Source organism: Mastomys coucha, unplaced genomic scaffold, assembly GCF_008632895.1.
Source record: "Mastomys coucha isolate ucsf_1 unplaced genomic scaffold, UCSF_Mcou_1 pScaffold9, whole genome shotgun sequence".
Taxonomy (NCBI): Eukaryota; Metazoa; Chordata; class Mammalia; order Rodentia; family Muridae; genus Mastomys; species Mastomys coucha.
In genome coordinates this window covers 21261042-21273871 of record NW_022196915.1, presented here as the reverse complement: position 1 = coordinate 21273871, position 12830 = coordinate 21261042, and the positions used below count along the sequence as shown (strand labels likewise).

The 12830-nt window shown below is 50.2% G+C and overlaps 1 protein-coding gene across 6 annotated transcripts in view; it reads left to right on the top strand.

Moving 5' to 3' along the window:
* Ldb3 (LIM domain binding 3) overlaps nucleotides 1-12830 on the top strand; it is a 62290-nt gene that overhangs the window by 26523 nt on the left and 22937 nt on the right. For 2 of the 6 annotated variants that reach the window (XM_031361610.1, XM_031361609.1), the window contains 2 exons: nucleotides 6410-6595; nucleotides 9736-9881. In XM_031361610.1, coding sequence (XP_031217470.1) covers nucleotides 6410-6595; nucleotides 9736-9881 — 332 coding nt within the window. Of the gene's footprint in view, nucleotides 1-8; nucleotides 625-6409; nucleotides 6596-9735; nucleotides 9882-12830 lie in introns of those variants that run through there. The other 4 variants (XM_031361612.1, XM_031361611.1, XM_031361615.1 and 1 more) reach the window with 2 other exon arrangements.

The following is a 12830-nucleotide window of genomic DNA, read 5'->3' as shown; positions in this document are numbered from 1 at the left end:
TGCCACAGGGAAAGGTTTGAAACGGAACGTAACAGCCCACGTTTTGCCAAATTGCGCAACTGGCACCACGGCCTTTCAGCCCAAATCCTTAATGTTAAAAGCTAAAAGGCTGCTTGGATGACCCTGACCCCTGGCAGGCTGGACCCCACCCCTCTCCCACACAGATCTGGCATGTGAACCCCATGGTGATGCTTGATAATGAACACTGTGCTGGGGGCACCTCTGATGGCCAACTGTAGCATTTTTGCTCTCTGCCTGCCCCAGAGTTGACAGCTGAGGCCCAGTGCCATGCACTCAGTACTTCCTACCTCTCCAACCCCCAACCCAGTGTGACCATCCCAACTCCCACAGCGGAGCCTCTGTACACCCCTCGTACAAACCCTTAGCCATAGTCCAGAGAGGACATAACAGGGTTTGCTGGCCTAACACTGCCCAACAGTGAAAATATGGTGGCCGCTGCTCATTTGCCCACCCCTTTCAGCACCTGGAACACATCACGCACAGATCAGGCTCCTGGGTGGGCACCCTCTTCTCTATACTTGTGTGCTGGCTTCATAGTTCTTTCTCATGTACATATAAGCATGCTTGTTTTGAAATAAAGAGGATTTGAAATGAACAAACCAAGCCCCAACCTGCTGTGCCTGTATGCGTGCCCTGCACCCCACCTTGGGAGGGCCTTCAGGGGCACTGTCTAGGACAGAGAGGACAGGTATGGCAATGGAGGTGTGGGGATACTGCCCAACATGTGAGCCCTAGTGCAGCTGTGCTCAATGCTACTTTCCTACATCCCAGGCTAAGGATCCCAGGGTGAAGGATCCACACTGGGGTTCTATGGGCAATGTGGATGGGGGCTACCCCAGGATGGTGGCTTCTCCTTCCACATGAGGCTCTGACTGACAAGTGGCACCATCTTCCCTCACCAACGGGAAAGCCTTTCACTCTGGCACTTCTTCTAGTCAGCATTGTCTGGGTGGTCTGAGAGGTACTTCTGTGGGCACGCCTAGACAATGGGACAGTTTACCGGGAAGCCAGGAGATGGAAGTGGGGGCTCCTGATGGGGAGATGGAATGCAGACCTAGCAGAGCCTTGATAACAGGAATGTAGAGAAAGGCCTCCAGCTGGGTCTTGCTCTTGGCCCCACCTGTGGCCTTGTGCTACTCTGGAGCACTTAGCCAAGCTAATCAGAACATCCTTGGCTTGAAAAACTGTAGCACTCACCAAGGAGCTAGCAGCCAGCACTCCAACCACTGCCCAGCAAGCAACCTGGTCCCTCACTGCATTGGAGTCATAGGCTGGGAACATAAGGATAATGGCATTTGGAAAATGAAGGAGGGACAGAGGACCAACCCTCAGGACGCCCTGCCTTCTCTGTGGCTGAATGACTGGAACCCCATTTCCACTCCTGCTGTCTGAAAACACTCTTTCTCTTTGGCAAGCTCACCTGGAATGGCCAGCCAGGGAAGTTGCTCACATCTATCCAGCCCTGAGATGTTCTCCTCAGTCTCTCTAGCAGATTGCTTCTTCTTAGCTTCCCACCCCTTCCTTCTTCTAACAGCCTGATGCCAGGACCAGAGCGGGTCCAAGCAATCATCATCCTGGCTGCGGGGTGCACACGGGGAGGACATCTTCCTTCATCTAGGCAAGCTGGAACTCACCCATACCTGGACCAATGACTTGCAAGGCCCACGGGTCGAGCACAGAGTAGGAGGTGGCCAGGCTCAGAGAGGTCATTTAGGTCCCCGGCAGTGAGTGTCCTGTGAGTGGGAAAAGACCTGAGGTGATCACTCAAGTTGATGAACTCTAAGCATCTTGTCACCAGCTCCGAGCCTGTTAGTGCTCTCTTGGAGCCCATTAGTCAAAGCTCTAAAATGGTCTTACTTGCTTTCTAGCACCCCAGTGCCTCTCACTTCCTCCAGGCCATTTTGAGCAGCACCTTGTATGGCTCCAGGCCAAGGTCCCATATAAAGCCTCTGGGGTAAATAGGAGAGTTCTCCTCACTTAGCATCCTATGTCTGTGAGTGGGGCTCCTTCCTGGCTACAGTGAATGCTAACAGATTCAGAAAGGGACAATGTAACTGTAACCACAATGCAAGGTTAATATCCTGGATAGGCACAGACCTTCTGATTGGTGGATGAGATAAGGCTTCCTGGAAGGAGAGGCTAGTGTTCTTGATCTCAAGGGAGGGATGGGGTGTGTGTAAAGAGGGAGGCTGGGCAGCTGTGTAATTCAAGGGCAAAGAGATACTGAGGAGAAGAAATGCATGGGATGCAGAGGAGGTCACAGAGAGTAATGATTCAGATACTGAGTTCTAGGCTATGGGATCTTGAATATATTTTGAGGGTAGAGTAGAGTGGGTAAAGGTTGCAGAGAACTGTTCCCACTGCCCACTGCAGCTGATAGGCGACACCCACAAAGACCAGGGGATAATGGGAGTTCTGGCCTTGTAACAAAGTGGCATAGCTGAATTCCCTGAGCCTTAGTCAGCAGGATGAAAGACGGAAAGTCGACCAGGTGGAGGGCAACATAAACAACTTTCTGACCAACACCTGAATGGGAGTCTCTCAACATCCAATCAACAGACATCATCACACTACACTGTCCCAGCTAACACAGGGGGCATTGACATCCCAGCCATGGCAAACCCCCTTCCACGGCACCAGGGCCAATCATAGCATCACCATCACTGACAGTTCCAACTCAAGTCCAGGGACCACAAATCCTGAGGCTTGACACCTCCGCTATTCCAGACATACCACAGTCACCAACCACTGCGTCAACAAAACCCCAATTCCTACCGCCAAGGGCGACCACACAGAGTGAGGGCACAGGTCCACCTTGATACCTCCCAGACAGAGAAAAACATGAGCCATAAGGGGAACCACAGTTAGGCGGGGCTATGCTCTCTCTTAGGCAGCCACAAGCATCTGACTCTAGTTTGCGTGGGTTTTATTTTTAACTAGGTATTTAAACTGAATTATGGGTTTGAGGAGAGAGCACGTGCTTAGAATGTCTGTAAGGCTCTGGGTTCTATTCCCAACACCGAAAAAAAAAAAAAAGAAAGAAAAAAGAAAAGAAAAAAAGAAAAAAAAAGAAATAAAAGAAAAAAGAAAACAGGAATCTGAATGTATGACAAAGGCAGGAAGCAGCTGTGCAAATGTAAGCTGTAGGCCCGGCTAGGGCGATCTCATGGGCCCTTTCTTTAGGACTAAAGTCAAGGGCTGCGTAAATTCTCCACAATGCTTGCTTGTTGGAGCCTACTTTTGGGAATTTCTGGAGACTCGTGGATCTTCATGCAGAAACTGACCTGGAACAAGACCCCAAGATCCTTCTGGATGTACTTTGATGTGTCTGCTTCCTTTTCTAGACCCTGGTGGCTTCTTGGTGTCTGCAGAGAGTGATTCTAGAAAGGAAGAACTCAGAGTAGTAGGCATAGGTGCATGTCCGTGTGTCCCTTGCCCAACCCTGTGGTCAATGGTGAATTTCTCTGGGGCCTACATCCAGTTCCAAATTCATTGTCTGAAATCCAGGGTTCATTTGGAACTCTTACTAGCACGGGCTGACAATAGGCTGGTCCCCAGGTACAAAGGGAACAGACAAGGCCAATGTTGTCATTGCCCAGCCTGGACATTTCCATCACTCTTATCCTGAGCAGCGTCTTCAATTTCTAGTGGTCCACTGGAAATGTGGGATGGGACCAGGGAGGGCCACAAGGTTCTATGTCATCTTGTACTTGGGCATGCTGTGTAGAAGGCTTTTATAGGGCTCCAAGTCTACTGGTTCTCTGGGGTAGCCACATAGCCAGCACAGCTTTCAGAAACAATGTGTTTCATAGAGGATGGGCAAGTGGCTTCATAGATGTGTCAAGGACAGAACTGCTGAAGGCCTGCAGACTAGGCTGTCCAAGGCCTCCTCTCTGACAGCTAAGCCATGAAAGACCCAGGAAGGACATGGCTAACGTTCTTACCCATCCAAATGTGCTGTCCCCTATGGGATAGCCATCACACAGTTCTGCTACCTCTCCAGCTCTCGCCCTTTCATTCAGCTTTGTACCCCTTTCCTTTCTTACTGGATGGAAACCAATTAGGGGATGCTTTGGTAAGCAGCTTGTGGCTTCCTTGCATTCCTATCTGGGACAGACAAGGGTATCTAACAACTTGCTACTCCATGTGTGGTCCACAGACCAGCAGCATCAGCATTACCAGGGAACTTGCTAGATATTTGATCCAATCTCATTCCAAACTTAACACCACCAGAAACTGCTCTGTGATATTTTCTGTTTGGTTTGTTTTGAGACAGGGCCCCACATTGTAGCTCAGGTTGTCTTGGAACTTACTGTATGTCTAACCCAGGCTGGTCCCAAACTCACAAAGCCTCTCAAATGCCACGGCTCCTGGTGTATATCACCAGTCTACCTAGCTATGTGGCATTTCACCAAAGAGGCAATGTCTCCCAACCTCAGGTTCCTCGTCTCCAGATGAGACCCATGAGGTTAATCATCCAGGGAAGCTGAAGGATGAAAGGAAAGCATAGGCTAACACAGAAGCGGAGCACTTGGAAGAGGGATGTGTTGAGATGTTACTTATGTCCAGTAAGAGTCTGCTTTTGACCAGAGAGATTCTACCTGGCTGACCTCAAGAAGATATTCTTTCTTCTGTGAAATACTGATTAGGGCTTCAAATCGGAATGACCCTCAGTCATTTTGTTTGGATGGGTAACTTCCAGAACCTTGAGCAGATGAATTTTGTTTCCATTTCCTCGGTTATTAAATAGGGTTGATGGTGCCCCATTAGAGGACTGTTGTGAGGCATTAAAGGCACAATGGTGGAAACATGAAGTCCGCGAATGAACAGTGGCATGGGCTGCAGGAAGTTACTACATCATTTGATCTCTCATGAATGTTGCAAGTAGAAATGGCATCAAAGATATAAGAGTGATCTGGGTATGGAGGAACCTTCCTGTGGTCCAATTAATGGGGAAGTTGAAGCAGAGGAATTACTTGAATACAGGTGTTAGAGATCAACTCTTTGAAGGAAGGAAGGAAGAAAGAAAGGAAGGAGAAGGGAAGGGAGGGAGGGAAGGAGGAAGGTAGAAAGGAAAGAAAAAAGGAAGAGAGGGAAAGGAACGGATTATATTTTTCTGCCTTCTCATGGTTTGTGTGAGAGAGTGGGGGTGTCATGAATGCTTGCTGGGGTAGAGGTACACACATGCACATACACATGCACACTTCTGTGCATGTGTCTGGAAGCTGGAGGTCAATATGAGGTGCATTTCTCCATTGCTGTCTATTTTAATTTTTGAAGCAGAGCCTTCCAATGAACCTGAAAATTGGGTGACTGACAAACCCCAGAGATTTTCATCTTCATTTTCCCAGTGCTAGGATTCCAGGCCACTGCACCTGGCTTTTTATGCATATGTGGATGCTGGGGATCTGAACTCAGGTCCTCGTGCTTAAGCAGCAAGCACTTTACTGACTGAGACATCTCTCCAGCCCTATGATTGAATTTTTATTCTCTGTCTCGGTTATTGGAAGCCGAACTAACCCTGACAATCTAAACTCTGACTGTTCTGTCTTAGAGAAGTTCTGGGGACAGTCTGGACTCACAGAATACACAATCATTCAGGTGGAGGCATATGGGCATCTGGTCTACCAACATGTGTTGGTGCTGCGTATGTCCAGCCTACCTGATCACACTGCTCCACCCAGGCAGAGCTGTGCTTCTCCTTTTCCAGTAGAAAGACCCTTCAGATCTCCAGGTGCTTAGAACCCAGTGCTTGACTGGGTAGGGTGCCTGGGCTATATGTTGACATGAAGACCTTTGAGGGCAGGAGGTTCTACCTGTCCTCTCTCCATAGATCCTGCAGCTCCCCAGAGTATGCCATGAAAAGGGGCACAGGTTTCTGTATCCCTGAACCGTCCTCGACCACATGACCTCTTTCTGGTCTGCTTTCCAGGGTAGCTTCTGTCCATCTGCAGTCAGTGCCTTGGGGTAAAACCTATGTTCTCTTTGGTCTCATAGATCTAGAGCCTAGGACTTTCAAACTCAAAACAAGCAGTAAGGGAAATGACAAAGGCAAACAAGAAAGAGGAGAAGGATCTGGTCAATACCTAAATGTGCTTTTCCACTGCCCTGTAGTTTGGTGAGAAAGAAAAACCTTCCAGGAAGTACAGGAAACCGAGGGGTAAACATCCCTCCAAGATTATGTTGCCAGACCACTCCCTCCCATAGGTCTGATCATGCACTCCTAGGATTGGAGAAGAGCTCTTTCCCAGCACCTGGAGTGTGTGCCCTCCACACACACCTGGATCCTACTCTATAGGTCAGATGGTCCTTTCCACCCACCTCCTCCCACCCTTCACCAGACCTGGGACCCACGTGACCTGTTGTCTTTTTGATCCTGCTTCATCAGCACCCCTATTGAGCATGCTCCAGTGTGTACCAACCAGGCCACTTCCCCGCTGCTGCCTGCTTCTGCCCAGCCGCCTGCTGCTGCCTCTCCCATTGCGGCCTCACCAACCCTGGCCACAGCTGCTGCCGCCCATGCTGCTGCCGCCTCTGCTGCAGGCCCTGCCTCAAGCCCCGTGGAGAATCCGAGGTAACTGGCCCACAGATGCCAGACCTAACTAACAGTGGGAAAAGGAGGCAAGAATGGAGCCATCCTGAGTCGATTTGTGGACAGCTGGATCCGGTCAGTTAGGTCTCTGATGCTTTCTAAAGAAACCAGGACTGGTGCTGCTTTGTGCAGAGTGTGAAGGGGAAGCTGCGATGCATTGTACGGGATGCACCAGCCATGATTAATGAGAGGGTTATGTTGTTGCTCTGCCCCCCAGGGGAACATCTCAAGTGATAGATAAAAGTCTCTCTCTCTCTCTCTCTCTCTCTCTCACACACACACACACACACACACACACACACATATGAGCACAGGCAACACATTACATACATACACATCGCAAAGGAACCCTGTGCATAGTCTTTGTTCTTAGAACTCAGATAAGAAACATGATCGTTATTGCCCATGGGCTGGAGGATATCAAGGAAGGGTCTTTGGAAGTGCCAACATTGAGCTAGTCAAGTCAGATAGCTTAGCAACTAATTAGCCCACCTCCCAATCTGCCCACCACTGCCCACTCTGGAGAGAGGGTGTAGCCCTGGCTGTCCTGGAACTCACTTTGTAGAACAGACTGGCCTCAGACTCACAGAGATCCAGGCTGGCTTCAAGCTCACAGAGGTCTGCTCACCTCTGCCTCCTGAGTGCTGGGACTAAAAATGTGCACCACTGCTGCCCAGCCCTGCTCTTGATGTGGAAGCATTCTAACTTTAGAGGTCCCTAGTGTAGTGGAACTGAATTCTCTCCTCAATTGTGAACTTTCCTATTTGAAACGTTGAGAAAGTGACTTCACTTCTGAGCCTCCATTTTCTGGTCACTATTGGAAAAAGTTGTACATAAAACACCTAGTTGTACACAAAACAGTTAAAATAAGTACTCTGAATCCCTGTGTCTCAGCCTGCCTTCCTGGGTACCCACTAAAACAGAGGACAAAGGAATGGGGCATGCAAAGAGGAGGTAGAGGAGAGGGAGGAGGAGGAGGAGAAGGAGGAGGAGGAGGAGGAGGAGGAAGAAGAGGAGGAATAGGAGAAGGAAGAGGAGGAAGAGGAGGAGGAGGAGGAGGAAGAGGTGGAGGAAGAAGGGGAGAAGGAGGAGGAAGAGGAATCAGCAGCAGCAGCTAGGTGGGTCATTCCAGAGTGACCAGCTGGTACTACAGCAGTGTTGGCCCTGCTGTCTTTCCAGGCTTCTAGGAACTGTCTAGTTGTTTCCAGCCAGGACCCAGATTCTCCAGACTCCAGGGAAAACATGCCTCTTTGGGTCAGGGTGCAGAGTCATGGTGCAGCCTGAGGCAGCTTCCTAGCATCCCATGTGGTGCCAAGCACAGCCTTGCTCCAGCCCAACTCAGTCACTGAGGAGTGAGCCTGGTCCCAGCTTCCAGAGTGTTCCTGTTCCATTTTCCTAGGAAAGAATTAAGAAAACTGCCTCCCCTCTTCCTCTGTCAGACTCTTCTCATTAGGGCCTTGCTTCCTTCATAGAGCAGGAACTCTGGTAAAAAGTGAGAAATGTTGTAGAGAAGGGGGAAACCTTCCAATTTACACAGGGAAAGAGCAGTGTTAGTGCTGAAGCCTGTGAGCAGTCCAGCCCCAACCCTAGCTCTCACTGAAGGGCAAACTCCAGCTCCAAGCTCCAGGCCTCTGTGTCCAGGCCTGCACACTCTCTGATGAAGAGGGCACTGGGCTACGGTAGAAGGGGCCAGAGGTGCACTCTGAGCACAGATGCCTCCCTTCCTCACACATGGCCTCAAAAGGAGCTGGGGCTCCTTGGATGTCCACCTTGGCCCATCACTAGATACCTTCAGCTCGGTTTCCTTTCTCCATGCCAATCCAGGATACTGGTAAAGTGGCAAAGTGGGGGAAAGTCGGGCCCTGACCCAATGACCCCTTAGCCTTATCCAGCCACAGTAGAAGCTAAGCACCCCTTGCATACCTTGTTTTCCTTCCTGTCTACCAGTGTGTTTGCTTCTCTGGCTTTAGCACAGGGATCTAGCCATAGAGGACAGGGAAGCCTTCACTATAAATGTGGTATGAAGGTAAGGTAAGGATGCATAGCTTGGACTGGGACTGTATCCAGTCTCCCCTGGATCCACTCAGTCTACTAGTGATAGGTCTTTATCCCACAGCCATCCCTTCCAGAGACCCAGACAAGAAGGCAATCCTTCATCCTACAACTTGGCCGAGCCGAGCAGGTCCTATGGGAAAGAGATGGGGGGGGGGTGCAAACAAAAACAAAACAAAACAAACAAAACCCACAATGCCAAAGGCTTGGAAGTATATTTTCAGGGGTTCATTTCTCCAACACTCCACCAATGACCCATTTGCTGGGCACGGTCAAGGGTCCCCTTTAGGATATAGAGTATGTAGCAAGAGAAAGGTAGTAGTTAGTTTGAAATGGAGAGAAAGGTTTAACAAGTAAGTGAGGTTGAGAAACACTGCATCGGGCAAGAAGAAAGACGCTGCTGGGCTCTGGAAGCTCCTGGAGCCTTCTACTCCCTCAAGAGAGAGGCCAAGCTTGGCATTTCTCGAGGGCAAATAACTGGGACAGTTTTGTCCTTCTCTTTGCTACCATTGTCCCTGAGCCACATGTGGGAAGCAGCTGCATGCTCTAAGGTCTTCACAGCTAAGCCAGTAGGAGGAAGCAATGGGAACTAAGTACAGTGGGATTACTGGGAGCTGCCCGGGCCTCTAGGCTTCTTCCCATGGACATGATCAGAACTTTCTTTTCCTCAGAAAACTTGAGACTAGTTGCTTCCTCCAGCAGCAATATAAAGGAATAAGATAAGGAAACCAGGTAGCCAGAGGGATCCCAGAAAGGGAAGTAGCTGTGACCATCTGGAGCTCCCTCCGCCTCCATCTACAGTCCTACTGCTACATTCTGTCTGTGGATGAAGAGCTCTCCATGTGTTCTTTTGCCTAGCTAGTATCTCCCCTCTTTCTTTCCCAAGGTGGCAGCACTAGCCACAGGGAGTAGCTTCCTCCCATCTTTGGCTTCTTTCTAGACTCTGGAAGCTACCCAGTGGGTGTTTCTGTCTTAGTCCTGCCTAGAGATCAGACAGCGAACCTGGAATGGCTTTAGATACCGGCGCTCAGTAGACTGTTCTCGTTGTAACTCTTCTGCCTTGGTTCCAGGCCACAGGCCTCTGCTTACAGCCCTGCAGCAGCCACTTCTCCAGCATCCTCTGCCCATACCAGCTACAGCGAAGGTCCAACTGCCCCTGCACCCAAGCCTCGGGTTGTAACCACTGCCAGCATCCGGCCTTCTGTCTACCAGCCAGGTGAGAGCTGGGGGTGGGGAACTGAGGGCACAAAGGGTCATCTGCTTCAGGCCAAGACTCCAGAAGTAAAGGAGGCTTAGCCTTCCCTCCCCTGGTTGTAGGGCAGAATCCTGTTGAGCCTTGGAGCCTGTATTTGACCTTGGATGACAGGTGGGCTGTACCAGGCAGGGATGGAACTATCTAGCTCTTAGAAAACAGATAGTCATAGCTGGATGTTTCCAGACCAAGTTTAGACAAAAGAGGATGGGGGTTAGGAGGTTTGGGGGCAGAGAGAGTAAAAAGCTGTTTCTCTAAGAATCTGGGCTGGCCTCAAACTGGAGGACAAGAAACTATAACAAAAATGCCCCAGGCTTTAGACCAGCTTACTGTGTCACTTTGTCCTTTTGACCAAGCTGCTCAACCAGTCCAGTATGTGGCCTCCTCAGGTCACAGGGGATAACTGGGGCACATGTGACATAGCAGTAGAATAGACCCAAGGCAGAGCTCACTGGTTGTGGTTCTGTCTCTGTGGCCCCTGCCCATCCATGCCTAGAGTTTTCATACAGGCATGAAAGGTAGTTTTATGTTTCCTAATTTTCTAGCAAAACTGGACTTCTTCCTCAGAGCCCAAGGTAGTTCTCAGGCTGGTGCAGCCCACTTTCCCGTCGGCCATTGTGCCAAGAATCTAAGGGCTCTCTAGCAGGAATTTTCCCAGGTTAGAGGAAGGTCTATGTACTCTGGCTATGCCTACAGGGAAGCCCTTGACATCCAAGCCCAGAGTCTACTCACAGTCTTACTTCCTGTTGGGTTCTGACCCCGAACTTTAGGAGGGCAGGGCTGTGGCAGATTTTCTCCCTTGTATGTCCTTGGCTTGAATTTGCCATGAGGATACATTCAACAAAGGTATAGAAAATAAAGAAATGGGATAAACGGAGGTGTTAACCTGGTGGTAGAGTGTGTGCCTAGCATGGGTGAGGCCCCTGGGTTCAATCCCTAACATTACACACACACACACACACACACACACACACACACACTCACTCACATACCTGCAGAGGGGTGGGGTACAGGAGGGGAACACAGAGTAACTGAGAGAGATCATGAGCTTAAATTCTGTACTCTGGCAGCTGTGCACACACAGGGAATGAGCCTTAAATATGCCTTTAATTATCCTGGTATTCATCCCATAGGTTGATAAAATAGGATTTTGGGTATGTGTATACTTTCCAATTAAACATTATACCTCCAGGGCTGGAGAGATGGCTTAGTGGGTAAGAGCACTGACTGCTCATCCAGAGGTCCTGAGTTCAATTCCCAGCAACCACATGTTGGCTCACAACCATCTGTAATGGGATCTGATGCTCTCTTCTGGTGTGTCTGAAGATAGCAACAGTGTATTCATATGCATAAAATAAATAAATCTTTTTAAAAATGTTATACCTTCAACATATACATATATATAGTTATTGTCATCTTGAATTTATAGAAAGCAATGATGATTTTTCATTTACTGTTATAATGTTTTTCTTCACTCAAAATTACTATAGACCATATGGTTTCTCTATATATAATTTGTTTTGCTTTTGAGATGGGATCTCCACGTGGTCCTGGCTGTCCGGGAACTGCATATGTAGATTAGGCTCTGCCTCCCCGATGCTGGGATTAAAGACATGTGCCACTATGCTCTGCTCTACACATAATTTCTTAATAGACTTTTTGTGTGTTTGTTTGTTGGCAGGGTGGCTCTGGTAGACCAAGCTGACAGTTGATCTTCCTGCCTGGACCTCCCAAGTACTGGGATTATATGCATGTGCCACCACACCCAGTCTTTAATAGACCTTTTAAAGAGCAGTTTTCAGTTCATAGCAAAATAGAATGAAAGGTGTCATTTCCCAAATATCCTATGACCTCACCCCATGCGCGCACACGTGTACACACACACACACACACACACACACACCTTTTCCAATGCACACACCATTTGTGGTAAAGTGAGGAAGGGAATAAGTTTAGGGAAAAGAGATGGGTTATTTTAGGGGAGAAGAAAGAGGACTTGTGTCCTACAAGTATGAACTGGCCAAGTAGATTTGGGATAAAGAGTAGCACCTGAATTTTCTCATTTGAGTAAGACAGGATTTCTATAACCTCATGTTCTGCAGACAGAATGATGTCTGTAATTTGATGCCATCTCTAGCACCTCTGGCCCAAAGAAAAGAAGTTCTGAAGTCAGAGAGCTCCACAGGCTGAAGTAGCATTTTGGAAGGGGAGCGGTATAAATCTCCTAGTAGGAGACAGAATGATCATTCCAGCGCAGACAGGAAACACACGAAGAAGTTTGCAGATGCGGCGGGTAGGAGTAGTGTCAGGTGCAGGCGAAGCCTTGTGTCTGCACAAGGAAGACCTTTCGGAGCAGCACCGCAGGTCTTTCCAGCACCTTCCTTGTCCCGTCCTCCGCACGCCCGCCAGGGGGCGGCCGGACCCTCCAGCTGCTTCTCCCGCAGAGGCCTGGGCGGCCGAGAGGAGCAGGAGCCGAGGCCTTAACAGGCAGGGTTCCCAGGCTGTGCAGACGTTAACTCATTCCTGCCTGGAGCAGAGGAGGGGCCTGCCGCCACCCTTCCTTCTCCGGGGAGGCCGGGTTGCCAACGGGCTCCGGGGGCGGCTGGCAGGCTGCCAGGCCAGCCGGGAGTACCGGCCCGCGCCCCGTTCCTCTGCTGGGCTGCGGGGACCTGGGCGCCGCTGAGGTCGAGCAGCCCGCTCGCGGCCAGTCCCCAGCCGCAGCTTGGGGGGGCGGGGAGGCGGGGAGGCCCGGCAGCGTTCCCGCGGGCATCTTATCTCCGGCGCCTAGGCTAGGCGTCCGCTCCCCGAGAACACCTGGGGCTCGGGACTGCTTGGCCAGTGGGCGGAGGACACCGTGGTCCCCGGGATGGCCACGTCGGCCTGCGGGCCGGGCGGGGACCGGGGCGCTCGCTG